Source organism: Mastigoproctus giganteus, chromosome 10 (genome assembly GCF_048544385.1).
Source record: "Mastigoproctus giganteus isolate SK-2022 chromosome 10, ASM4854438v1, whole genome shotgun sequence".
In the NCBI taxonomy this organism is placed as follows: Eukaryota; Metazoa; Arthropoda; class Arachnida; order Uropygi; family Thelyphonidae; genus Mastigoproctus; species Mastigoproctus giganteus.
In genome coordinates, this window is record NC_143584.1 from 151,385,120 (window position 1) to 151,399,084 (window position 13,965).

At 36.5% G+C, this 13,965-nt stretch overlaps 1 protein-coding gene across 1 annotated transcript in view; it reads right to left on the reverse strand.

The window, feature by feature from the left end:
• Positions 1-13,965, reverse strand: part of Rif1 (Rap1 interacting factor 1) — a 276,189-nt gene that overhangs the window by 217,771 nt on the left and 44,453 nt on the right. The window contains exon 4 of the mRNA XM_090383047.1: positions 1,208-1,311. Coding sequence (XP_090239173.1) covers positions 1,208-1,311 — 104 coding nt within the window. The remainder of the gene's footprint in view (positions 1-1,207; positions 1,312-13,965) is intronic.

The window sequence follows — 13,965 nt, forward strand, 5'->3', positions numbered from 1 at the left end:
TGAGTGTCACCCGAATATCAGTTCCATCAGCATTTTAGACTCGCAGGTAACAAGCACAGCTTGTCTGGCATATCTGAGAGAATGTCTGCAACAGCCTCAAGGACACAATCTTATAAATAAAATTACATATGAAACAGATTGTATATCCTAAAATGCCACTGGTTATTTTTATAAAAATTAATACAAAGGAAAAAAAAGAGTAGGAAAAAACTATTGAACAAAATCAACAATAAAATGAATGAATATGTTGTACAAAATCTGTGCATAAGACACCAAAACAGTTAAATATTGCATTGTGGTATAAAAAAAAGCTATGCAAATTTACTGGTTCTTTGATTTGAATCTTTTGAACAGGAATCAAATTTTTATGCTTTTGATCCCCTATATAAAATGAAAACAGATAACATATGCTGATTTATTTTAGAAATACTTAAAGGGTAGAAATGTCTTGTACAAGGTATGTAATTTGTTAGGGGCAAAATTCACTACTGGATGCAATAAAGTATTGAGAATCCATTGGAGTATTGTGAATTAAATGATGTTCAATTTGGTAATTTTAGATATAACTTATCCCTGTTCAAGGCACATTTTAGCCACAGTAGCTCTTGCGCAAAGAACTCATAAATCAAATCAATCAACTTATTCCTGAAACTTTTTTTTTTTTCTTTTTACTCAACTTCCATAAGTAAATTCTATAGTCTTAATACTCAAGACACAACAAACTCATTAAAACATGGACATCAAGAAACTTTAAAGAAATAACAACAAAAGTTGAGTCTTGATGGTCTTAAAACTCACTAAAACATTAGCCTCAAGAAGCCTGTGTCATAGTAGTTAATAGAAGTTAATCTGTCACCAGATAGTAGTTGTCTTAATTACCAAATTTCTAATGACTTGTGAAGAGCAGCAAAGTAAATCTCTGAGTTGCTTCTTTATGCAGCATAAAGAAATTAAAACACCAATTACTTCAATATAGCAAAAGTTATATGGTTTATGAAATAAGTTATAAAAATACAGTCTCCTCAATTTATTTACATACATCATAGGCCACATGGCTCTTGCTAGATTAAAACAATCTAAGATGTACAAGTTATACAAGCGTAACTGAATTTACTGCCTTGGGACAGCAACCAAAATACCTTAAGTACCTGTAAGATTAGAAAATAACAACATAAAATGAAATTTAAAAATCTTTTCAACTTCTTACCTTTTCTTCCAATAGTTTTTCTGAGAAAGTGATCTGTGCTAAACACCAAAGCACCCTACTATAAACATATCTGTCTTGAGAAGTCTTCAGTAGTTTGATCAAACCTATAATTTTTTTATTAAAACAGTATTAAAATAAGCAATTAATAAATATAATAAAATCATAAGCATTCATTAGCAAATCTGCATAGAATGAGGTCTCATAAAAAAACCTTTCCAAATTAATATTAAAAATCAGTGGTGTTTGAAAGCTTTCTTCTATTTACTGCATAAAGTTTAAAATTTATTCTAATTGAAAATGGTTAATTTATTATTTAATACAGGCCCGGGCAAACTGTGGCCCACAGGCCGCATGCGGCCCGCCGCACATTTTTGTGCTGCCCGCGAGCTTTAATTGTATTTTCGAAAAAAAGTTTACTTATTTTATGCCTTTTGGAAAAATAAATTTCTATATGTAATATATTATAGAATTTGTCGACTTGTAAATTGTTTTATCATCTCTGTATTGTTCAAATTGAGATAGAATTTGAAATTGTGCGTTTTTCTGATGGAGACTATATTAAAGAATGTATGGCTGAAGCTTGTGGAAACACAAATTTGAGAATACAGTAAACCCCCGCTATTCGTGGTCGCTGATTTAATATAAAATGAAACTTTAAAAAATGTGAATTTTAAAGCGCCGTGAACATTTTCCGCCATAAAAAAAACATGGGCGCGGCTAAAATCATCTTTCCTGGTAAAAACAGCGCTCAGTGGGTGGGGGAGAGGGGTGACAAAATTGCGAGGGTGGATGTTTATCACTAATCCTTGTTCAGTATGTGCTATGCGCTTGTCATAGAAGGTTTCGCCGTTATCTTTTAATTTATATTCTTATAAATTGAATAAATTTATCAATTTATAAATTGATATGCTTACAAAAGTGAAAAATCTACCGTTTTGCAGTTTGTTAGTGAAAACAGACTTTTTCGAGTGTGTTAACGGAATAAAGTGACTTTATTGTGGACAAGTTCTTTTCTAACCCCTAAAAAATATGGCTACGAATAACAAGGGAATTGTGAAAAGCTCAAAGAAGGTTATTAGACATTTCAGACATTCAGTTATTAGACAAAATTTCTAATGGTGAAAGTGCCTCCTCAGTGGCAAAACATTATAAAATCAATAAGTCAACCACACGCTCAATCACGAAATTGGAAGAAAAAATCCGCCGAGTGTTCATGAAAACGCACTAATTGCTTCAAAAATTTGGTCTCTAACTCGTGATGTTAAATTAGAAAAGATGGAAAAAGCTTAAAATCTGTGGATAGAAGACCGAACTCAAAATAAAATTCCGTTAAGTTCACTCATCATTCATGAAAAGGCAAAACTCCTTTATCAACACTTTAGCGAAACTGGTGATAGCACTGGCGGGATAGGTGTTTTAGATAGCAAAGGCCGCTGGTTTGAAAGATTTGTTGGAAATTTCTAATAAATATTACATTCAATATTAAATTGTTTCTTATTTTCATTTCGATGCCATATGCTTGCATTTCTAATGGTCATATTATGAAGGTACATATTTTTTTTTTTTTTTTTTTATGAGAACCCCAAACACGAGAGGTATTAGAACCTATAGTACTTAGTACCGTGCTTGGGTTGGAGGCTGAGAAGACGAAAGAAGATATTTGTTGATATTGGACTTGAACTTCTGTAGATTGTAGTTTTCAGGAAATACGTATGAAGGAAGGTTGTTCCAGAAAACGGCAGTTGAATGAATAAATGAGGAAGATGAAAAGTTGGTTCTGTGGATTTGAAGTTGGACAGTAAATGGATGTTGGCTGGTGGCAGCACGTGTTCGGACTGTTTTGAAAGAGAGAGCGGGAATTATAGAAGCCAATTCAGAAGAACAGTGCCCATGGAAGTATCTGTAGAAGAGGCATGCAGCAGAAACAGTGCGTCTATGAGAAAGCGAGTGGAGGGACTCTGTTAGAGATGAATCATTAATTAACCTAACTGCCCTCTTCTGAATGGAATCAAGAAGCATGAGAGAGGTTTTGGGGGCACCACCCCAGATGTGGGAACAATATTCCATGGCAGGGCGGATTTGCGATTTATACAGAGTGAGCAGCTGTTTGGAAGAAAAGTAACGGCGAGAGCGAAAGAGAAAACCAAGTTTTTTAGATGCAGAGGAAGCAATATTTGTAATGTGCTTGTGCCAAGAGAGATTAGAAGTCAGGGTAATCCCCAAAAGAGATATATCATTTTGCCTAGAAATCGGAGTGTCACTAAAGATAAGCATAGGAGCAGAAGAATCCTTTTTGCGAGATATAAGACAAGATTGAGTTTTAGAAGGGTTGAAATCAACTAAGTTATCTTTGCCCCACTGGAGAATTACCTGAAGATCGGCATTTAAGGAATTGGCAGCAGATTTTCGAGAACTTGAAGCTGATTGAGCTGGACAAGGTTTCTCAAAATGGAAAGTTGAATGCAATGTGCTATCATCGGCAAAACTATGGATAGGATTTCCAGTCAATGGAAGAAGGTCATTGATATACAAGAGGAAAAGAGTGGGGGGAAAGAACTGAACCTTGGGGGACACCGGCATTAGTGGAGACGTTAGAAGACAGAGAGCCATCTACCATCACCCTCAGTGAGCGATCAGAGAGAAAACTGGATAACCAATTACTAAAAACAGTTGGAAAACCATAAGATGGAAGCTTGTTTAGAAGACCTTTATGCCAAACACGATCAAAAGCTTTTGAGATGTCAAGAGCAACTACTTGTGTTTCACCGAACCTTTCCATTGAATTAGTCCATAAATGGGTAACATAAGCCAGAATATCACCAGTGGATCGACACTGACGGAATCCATACTGGCGATCGTTGATCAGATGGAAGGTTTCTAGGTAGTTTAAAAGTTGGCGGTTAATTGATTTCTCCATTACTTTAGAAAGAGTAGAAGTAATTGCAATGGGACGGTAATTGGATGGGAGGGATTTGTCACCCTTTTTAGGAACTGGCTGGATATGAGCAAATTTCCAAGCAGAAGGAAAAACACCTTTGGAATAAGAAAGTGAACAAAGAACAGGAGTAAGTTCAGGAGCACAGGTTTTGAGGACAAGTGGAGAAATACCATCAGGACCTGGAGCTATCGTAGCATCAAGATTCATCAAAATCCTTCTGATATCCTTTTGACGGAAGACCACAGGAGGCATTGAATGGAGCGTGTTAGGAATGGTGGGAGGTGTTTTACCAAGGTCATTAATACATGAGCTGGAAGAAAAATGGGATGCTAGCAGATCAACTTTATCCTTTGCTGAAGTGACAACAGAACCATCTGGTTTGGACAGAGGTGGGAGCAGAGATGGGCAAAAGTTGCGGCCAATAGCTTTGGCAAGAGACCAGAATGCTCGCCTACCATTAGGGCAAGAAGCAAGTTTTCTACTCTTAGCCTGTTCAAACTCTAGTTTGGACTGATTGATAACTGCTTTACAATTGTTGCGAGCTTTGGTGTAGGCAGAAAATGAAACTGAAGAATTAGAAACAAGCCAATTACGATATGCAACGTTCTTCTCTTGGACAGCCTTAGCACATTTATTGGAAAACCAAGGTTTAGATAAAGGACGAGATTTTAAAGTGGAGTGTGGGATAAAGGAGTCCATTCCTGCAAGAATAATTTCACTGACACAATCTGAGCAAACGTTGCCATCAGAAGTTTTGAAACAGTAATCAGACCAAGGAAAAGAAGAAAAGAAGTCTCGCAGGTCATCCCATTTTGCATTCTTGTAATGCCAAACAATACGAGGTTGGGAATAGCCATGAGATAAAGGTTCCATTGGAGAAGAGACAATCACCAAGTTGTGATCTGAAGTGCCTAAAGGACCTCTCACTTCAACCTTGTACTTAGAAGGGTTGTTTGTGAGAAAAAGATCAAGCGTATTGGCTGTATGAGTAGGATTGTCTGGTATTCTTGTAGGTAAATGAACAATCTGTGCTAGGTCATTAGTAATTGCAAAAGTCTCAGCATCTCGATCTGCTGGGTCGGTGTGACTAGAAAACGGAAGCCAGCCGGAGTTGTGAACGTTAAAATCACCAAGGAAAATTACCTCACTGTTAGGAAAGTTGGACTGGAGAAAGTCAAGTTGCAAAGAGAGGAGGTCAAAGAGCTCCAAGTGATTAGTGGAGTTGGGAGAACGGTAGAGACAACAGATGAATTTTACACAATGAGGTAGAGAGATTTTAAGCCAGAGAAGATCAAAGAGAGGAGATTCCAAATTGCCAAGTCTCTGACATGGAATATCAGAACGGACATATGCACAAGTACCACCTTTGAGGCGAAAGGAATCATACAGCAAATAATTTGGACATCTGAGATGAGCAGTAGTTGAATCAACTGATAACTGAGATTCAGTCAGAAAAAGTACATGGGGTTTGGATGGCTGCAAGTGGAAATGGACATCGTTGAGATTGGAATTGAGACCACGTATATTTGTGAAATGAATTAGGAAGTCCTTGGGAGGTTTAGATCTTTTCGCAGATAAGCTTGCTCTATTATTTTGACAATTCATGGTGTATTCAATAGTAAGAAAAAGTGGGTGGGACATGCTGTATGAAGTAATGAAATTTTTGGATATGGCGTACATGTGGTAAGAATATACCCAGATCCTTGACATAACGTGGCCTCGACAATGCTCCCCGCATACACACTACTCGGACTCCCTCCAGTCACTATCTGGCAGAGTAGAGGTAGCAAGATTATACACTAGCTGATCCGGAAGCCTCCTAGAGAGTTACCAATAGGTTTGGTCCGGTGTACTATCTAGCAGCCGGCCTGCGAACACCGTTTTAGAGCTGTACCCTCGAAATGTAAGGAATATTGGATCTCGTCACGACATTCATCATAACCTCAAAAATCATCAATCATACTGCATGATGGAAGAGAAAGGGAAGGGTTGGCCGGAACTTAGCTCTAGAGACTAAACATGGGTTCCACCACTTCAAGCCTCCAATAAGCAAAGTGGTGGTATTTCACCGGTTGATGAGAGTCATCTACCACCTAGTACTGCCTGGTAACATAGAGGGGCGGCATTTCTCCATGTGGTGTGGGCGCCACACCTCGACCCCTGCTTACGTTGGTTCACACCTGGGTGGTCACCCACCATGTACTTGTGCATGAAGGTTATACCCAGGATTACTAACAGTCCCACCATCGTGAAGGTGCAAGCAGAGGATTTGGCTGTCATAGACCGTCCGGACTTCACCGAAATTGGGTCCACTTGACTTAAGTGTCACCCGAATATCAGTTCCATCAGCGTTTTAGACGCCCAGGTAGCAAGAACAGCTTGTCTGGCATATCTGAGAGAATGTCTGTGACAACCTCAATATAATACATACAAAGACAAAATTTTAGACTAGTTTTTCTTATATATTTCATACTTTGGAACGGAACCCCTTTATTACTATGGGAGCCATAACTCGGTATTCGCGGCATTTCTCAGGAACGCAACCCCCGCGAATAGCGAGGGTTTACTGTATAAGTTTATCTTGGCGAACCGTAATAAGAAGAATTGAATGTATCGATACAAATTTGAATGAGCAATTATTATCAGTATTAGAATCCATAACATGGTTCTCGATAGCTCTTGACGAAAGTAACGACCAAAAGAATACTGCGCAGTTATTAATTTTCATACGTGGATGTACCTCTAATTTTGAAATTATTGAAGAGCTTCTTTCAATGGAATCTCTTAAAGACCAAACAACAGGCTGATATATTTGAAAAAGTTGAAAAATGCTTAACAAGATATAATTTACAATGGAACAAAACGGTAAATGTAACAACTGACGGAGTACCAAGTTTGACAGGTAAAAATGTTGGAGCGTTAAAGAAAATTCAGGATAAAATTTGTGAAAATTATCCTGATTATAATTTAATTACAATTCATTGTATTAGACATCGACAAGTATTATGTAAAAATGTGTTAAAAGTTGAACATGTCACATCTTGCATTATTAAACTAGTAAATTTAATACGATCGCGGGGCCTGAAACACAGACAATTCGTTAATTTCCTTCAAGATATTGAATCCGAGTACACTTCCGAATTCCTTATCATAGCCAAATTCAATGGCTTGGCTTAGGAAAAGTTCTTCGGAGAGTATGGGATCTTAAAGATGACATCATTCTATTTTTAAAACTGACAAATATTATGGACTTTCACGAATTAACTGATAATAACTGGATTTGTGATTTTGCGTTTACCCTGGACATCGTGACACATTTAAATACTTTCAACACCGTGTTACAAGGGAAAAATTTATACGCCTTAAGGATATGGTAAAAAGTTTGAATGGATTTCAATTAAAACTCCAGTTGTTCCTTCGATATTTATTGATTAACAAGATAGACCACTTTAAAACCATGAAGTTGCTGAAGATTCCAGAAAATAAATTTGAAAAATATTGTGAAATTATCAACGCTTTGAATGATGACTTTTCACGAAGATTTGGCGACTTCCGAAAATTTGAGACAAGTTTGGAAATAGTGCGCGACTCATTTTCAATAGAAATTGATAGTGCACCGAGTGAACTACAACTTCAGATTATAGATCTACAGTGTGATACTGATTTAAAGGAATTTCACCGTCGTGAGGAAATCTGTAAATTTTACAATACTTTTAATTTGGACAAATTCGATGAACTTAAAGATTTTGCCCGAAAAATGTTGGTTATTTTTGATTTTCCATCATGAATCTAAATAAAATTTCTTTACGATCAAGCATCACAGATGAACACTTACAAGCAGTTTTAAGAATCTTAACTACAAAATTAATACCAGAAATTAAAAAAATGTTAAAAGATGTAAAACAGTTCCATTCATGTCATTAAATTCTTGGTTGTTAGAGAATATTTTTTTTTTTTTATGTTATATTTCTTCTTCATGATAACAATTAATATATATCTAAAAATAGTATTTTACGTGCGGCCCACCTTCTTTTCGAATTCCTAATGTGGCCCTTCAGCCAAAAAGTTTGCTCAGGCCTGATTTAATATGTCATAATGATAAATTCACATGATTCACATTAATGAAGTAGTTTCATTTTTAACTTCTAATTTTTTTTTTATTAATCCTGACTAACAAAAATCCAATTTCAAAGTTGATATCTGTCCCCATATGTACATTATAATATGCAAGCACTCGATATATCTACATTATAAGATTAAGGGCACTTTGGCACTTCACTTCAAGGCACTTGTGAGTTAATGTACTGCATTTCATTTCAGCCACTTTTTTTTTTTTTTTTTTTTTTTGCGACTTTCTATGCTTAACAGAATCGAGAAGAATAAATTTTAACTAATAACATTTCACTAATTAGTTACTAATCAATTAACTAATAGTATAAAGTAATTGTTTTTGCTTCATCACACATACAAGTATATCTCACTTAACAACGTGAAAATTACTACCAATATTTGGTAGACACACATTAAAAATTATTTCTTGGAATAAAAAAAAAAGAAAAAAAGCACATTACCAAACAGCAGCACCCAAGTTGAGTAAAAATAAATCACCAATGCAACATATACGATCAAAACAAAGTGCCATTTATTGTACATTGTACCATTTGGAAGGTATGATTGTATGCTGTTTTTACTCTAAGTTTACTTTATCCATTTACTGATTTCACTTTAATAGACCCTTTAAAAAGGGTCGAAAATGTTCGACCCTTTTTAAATAAAATAGTGGTAGTGGCATGTGACGCAAAAGAGCAAGTGCAGCATCACTTGCTTATGCTTATGCAGCATCAAAAAAAGCTTATGCAGCATCAGCCAAAAAAAAAAAAAAAAAAATATCACACCATTCCCTCCAAATGCCTATCCAGTTCCTCCTTAAATTTATTCAACCTATCAACTTCCACGACAGATGGAAGTTTGTTCCAGCAATTAACCACCCTCTGGCTAAAGTCAAATTTCTGCACATCTATTCTACATCTGTCTTTTCTTAATTTGAATTTATGCCCCCTTAGGTTCGTAATCTGAACAAGTGGAAGGATCCCATCAGAATTCAGCCTTCAAGGCCTTATATACCTGCAATTTGCAGAACTTAAGCCTCTCTTGGTAAGAGGATCCCTTCATTCCCCTCACCAATCTTGTTGCCCTCCTCTGTACACGATCTACATCCTTCCTAAAATGAGGCCTCCAGACCTGTACGCAGTACTCAAGGCGTGGCCTGACCATTGCCTTATACAGAGGGACAATCACCTCCTTTTCCCTTGTAGCAAAATTCCTATATACCATTGACAAAACCCCATGACTTGCCATGGCAGCCTGTCTGCATTGCTCAGAAAACTTCATATCTGACTGACAATTACTCCCAGGTCTTTCATTTTCTACCAACTTAAGTGTAGTACCACACAGTTGGTATGTTTCTCTGGGGTTACTTCTACCCATATGCAGTACTTTGCATTTTGTCAAGGTTAAACTTCAGTTGCCACTTCTTAGCACATCTGCCCAAATTATCTAGATCCTGTTGCAGTAGCACACTGCCATTACTGTCATTAACAACCCTGCCAACCTTTGTATCATCTGCAAACTTCGACACTAAGCCTGATATACCTTCATCAATATCATTGATAAATAAACAAAACAACAGTGGACCCAACACCGAACCCTGTGGGACTCCACTAATAACATTAGTCGACGAAGAGCAGCACCCAATAATTACCACCCTCTGTCTTCTCTCACTGAACCATCTTTTCATCCATTGTAACAACTTACCCTTAATACCATTCTGCTCCAATTTGTACAATAGTCTTCCATGTGCAACGGTGTCAAAAGCTTTCCTGAAATCCAAATATATGATATCAAAATTGTTTTTTGCATCCAGTTCCTTTGTAACCACATCATAATATCCTATCAAATTTGTCAGACAAGACTTTCCCTTAACAAACCCATGCTGTGTCTGAATTATTGCTGCAGTCTTGTCTAGATGATCCTGCAATGCATCTTTAACCAGTGACCCATTATTTTACCCAGAACAGAAGTTAAACTAACTGGTCTGTAATTACTCGTGTCACCCTTCGATCCCTCTTTGTGAATTGAGGATACATTTGCACATCTCCAGTCCGTGGGAACCTCCCCTGAGTACAAGGATGCTCTCATAATTATGGCTAAGGGTTTGCTTAGTTGCTTCGCCGCCTCCTTTAATATAACTGGATAGATCCCATCCACCCCAGTGCTTTTCTTATGTTTAACTTCAATAATTTCTCCTCCACTTTGCTCTCAGTTATTACAAAATCATTAAGCACCCCGCTACAATTTGATAACCTTCTGCCATTTTCAAATCTTAACTCCTCATATGTGAATGTAGATGCAAAATACTCATTCAGTTTGTTTGCTATCTGAGCAGGATCATCAACAGTCGAACCATCAATATCAAGTGGAACAATCAGATTCATCCCCTTCCTTTTAGAGTTTATATACGTAAGGAAATCCTTGCTGTTTTTCTTAGCATCCCTTGTCTAAGATTTCTCGTAACCTGCCTTTGCCTGTCTAACCTCCTTTGTGACCTGATTACAGACTAGCTTATATCTGCCATAGGCTTCTGAGTTGCTTGATAATTTATATGCATCCCACATGCATATTCTTCTCTGTCACGAGTCTCATTAGTTCATTTGATAACCATTTAGGCCTAAACCTTGAACAATATTTCTTAATAGGTATGAAACTTTTAGTAGGCGCCTCCGTAGCCAGGTGGGCAGGAGCAGCAATGCGTAACACGCACTTATTGATTAGGCCGGGGTTCGAGCCCGTGACCACCAAATATGGAGGTTACGAAAAGGTCAGGGAATGACCACTGCATATCCCTGGAGCAATATGGCCTTAGTTGCTAATGCTCCTAAAAACCAAATAACAAACAAACAAACTTTTAGTAGCTTCCACGATTAATTTCTTGAATGCTTCCCACTTAGAATTTACTGTTGGTAACATCGTCAGTTGATCCCACTGTACAGAATTTAAAAACTGTCTGAGACCACTGTACTCACCTTTACGGAAGCAAAAACCCTTTCCTTTACCCCTGATGGTAATTATATCTTTAAGTAAATCCCACATCAATACACTGTGATCACTGCCACCTAGTGGTTCCTTTATCTGCAAATTCTTAATACATGAATGATCACTGCTGATAACCAGATCAAGAGTATTACCCTCTCTGGTTGCCTCTCGAACATGCTGCTGCAGAAAACAATCATCCAATAAATCCACAAAAGTCTTACTAGTGTGTGAATGACCAACCCACAAGTTCCAGTCAATATCTGGGAAGTTAAAATCCCCCATTATAAGACATTCTGATTTACTAGCCCACTATTTCTCTGTACAATTGTTCACTGTACTCATTCGAGTCATTAGGCTTATAACACACTCCTACTCTTATTTTTGCTTTCGCAGTGCTTATGTCACACCAAACTGACTCAACAGTGCACTGTTCATCTATATCAACTGGATGTACTTCTTTTGATTTTATGTTTTTCTTAATTAACAACCTCCTCCCTTTTTATCCTGTCTATCCTTTCTGTACACATTGTACTCCCCAAATTCCAATTCTGCATTCCTAATATCAGTATGACACCACATCTCTGATATCCCAACAATATCCGCCTTTGATGTCTTGACCAACAGTTCAAATTCATCAAATTTATTTACTATACTTTTAGCATTGGTATACATGCACCTATTCCTATTCCTAGTTACCCTGACACATCTCATATACCCACCTGTTTCACGATGACTGCCATCAGTCCCTGAAACACCCAGCACCCTTCACTCCAGGTCTTCTGTGTCGTGAATGGACACAGAAGCACAGAAGAGAATGAAAACACCAAGTGTGAATACTGCATGGAGAAAAAAACTAAATTATCTTGGATTGGGAGAACCAGTGCATGATATATTTCTAATGTACACTGATTGATTTTTAGAATGTAGACATTCTAAATTGATTTTAGAATTTGTTTTTAGAATGTACACATTCTAAGAATCAATTCAGCAGAAATAATTTGAAAGCTGTAAACATTTCTGCATTCAATTTCTGTCTTGAGGTCACTTTGGTCCCTCCAGTGGCAGAAAAATTCACTTTGCTGAGTGTTCTCAAGACAGAAATTTGAATACAGAAATGTTGTTTTTAAATAAATGTAGTTTTTAAATTATTTAATAAATGGATTAAAATAAAACAACCTTTAATCCAACAAAATTAGTCATCAATCTCATTTGAACTCTGGAGAGCTGCCTACTTTTGTAAGTCTTTTAAACTTCATTTAGAATGTCTGTAGACTGATTTTACCATTATAAAATTTTATTTTTATCCTTGAAATTTCATATCCTAAGGCAGCAGTGTAAAAGAAATTACAAATGGCAAAGAGAAGGGATAAAAGTGTCCATGTCACTAATCCCATGAGCTACTCTTGCAGCCTTTTTGCACTGCTAGAAAACTTCATATCTGACTGCACAATTACCTCCAGGTCTTTTTCATTCTCCACTACCCTGAGTATAGTACCACATAGTTCGTTATGTCATGGGGTTATTGTTACCCATATGCACACTTTACACTTGTCAATTTTAAAATTCAGTTGCCACCTCCCAGCCGACCTGCTCAACTTTCCCAGATCCTGTTGCAGTAGCACACTATTATTACTGTCATTAACAATCCTACCAGCCTTTGTATCATCTGCAAACTTGGACATTAAGCCTGATACACCTTTATCAATATCATTGATAAATACAGAAAATAGCAATGGACGACACCACTAATAACATTAGTACAAAAGAGCAGCGTCAATTGATTACCACTCTGTCTTCTCCCACTCAACCATCCATTTATCCATAGCAGCAACTTACCCTTAATGCCATACCACTCCAACTTGTACAGTAGTCTTCCATGTTTTTTTTTTTTTTTTTTTTTATGAAAACCCCATACACGAAAGGTATCAAAACCTATAGCACTTAGTACCGTGCATGGGTTGAAGGAGACGTGTCGGGGGAGGGGAATGCCGGAAACTTTGCTCTAGAGACTAAACATGGGTTTCACCACTTCAAGCCTCCAATAAGCAAAGTGGTGGTATTTCACCGGTTGATGAAAGTCATCTACCACCTACGTGCAACAGTATCAAAAAATTTTCTAAAATCCAAGTACAGTCTGTCCTCGTATAGCACGATAGTTGTGTTCCTAGAAACCCTCGTGCAATGCAAAATCGTGCAATATAAACAACAGGTCCTATGGGAAAAGTGGGGTTAGGTGCCGACCACCCAAGATTGAACACACATTTGGACCAAAACATTACCAAACACAATAAATAATCGGATAATTTTAATCGTTAAATACTTACGTATTTTATAATGATTAAAATACGTAATAAAAAATAATATTATAATATTTTTATAATATAATAAATAATAAAAAACATTTATTTTTTATTATTTATTATATTATAAAGTATTTTTAGTATTTTTCAATACTAAAAAAGTATTTTTTACGAATAAAATACATATTTTATTCGTAAAAAATTTATTATATTAAATAAAATAGTCGTAATAAAATACTTACGTATTTTATAATATGTAAGTATAAATTATAATACGTAAGTCGTAATAAAATGCTTACGTATTTTATTACGACTATTACGTAATAAAATATTGCTAATGCTTTTGCTTCTATCGTAAGCAAACTTGTTTTTTGTTTGATTTTCTATCCAAACAGATGACAGCCATTCCATCTCTTCCAATTCTTGTG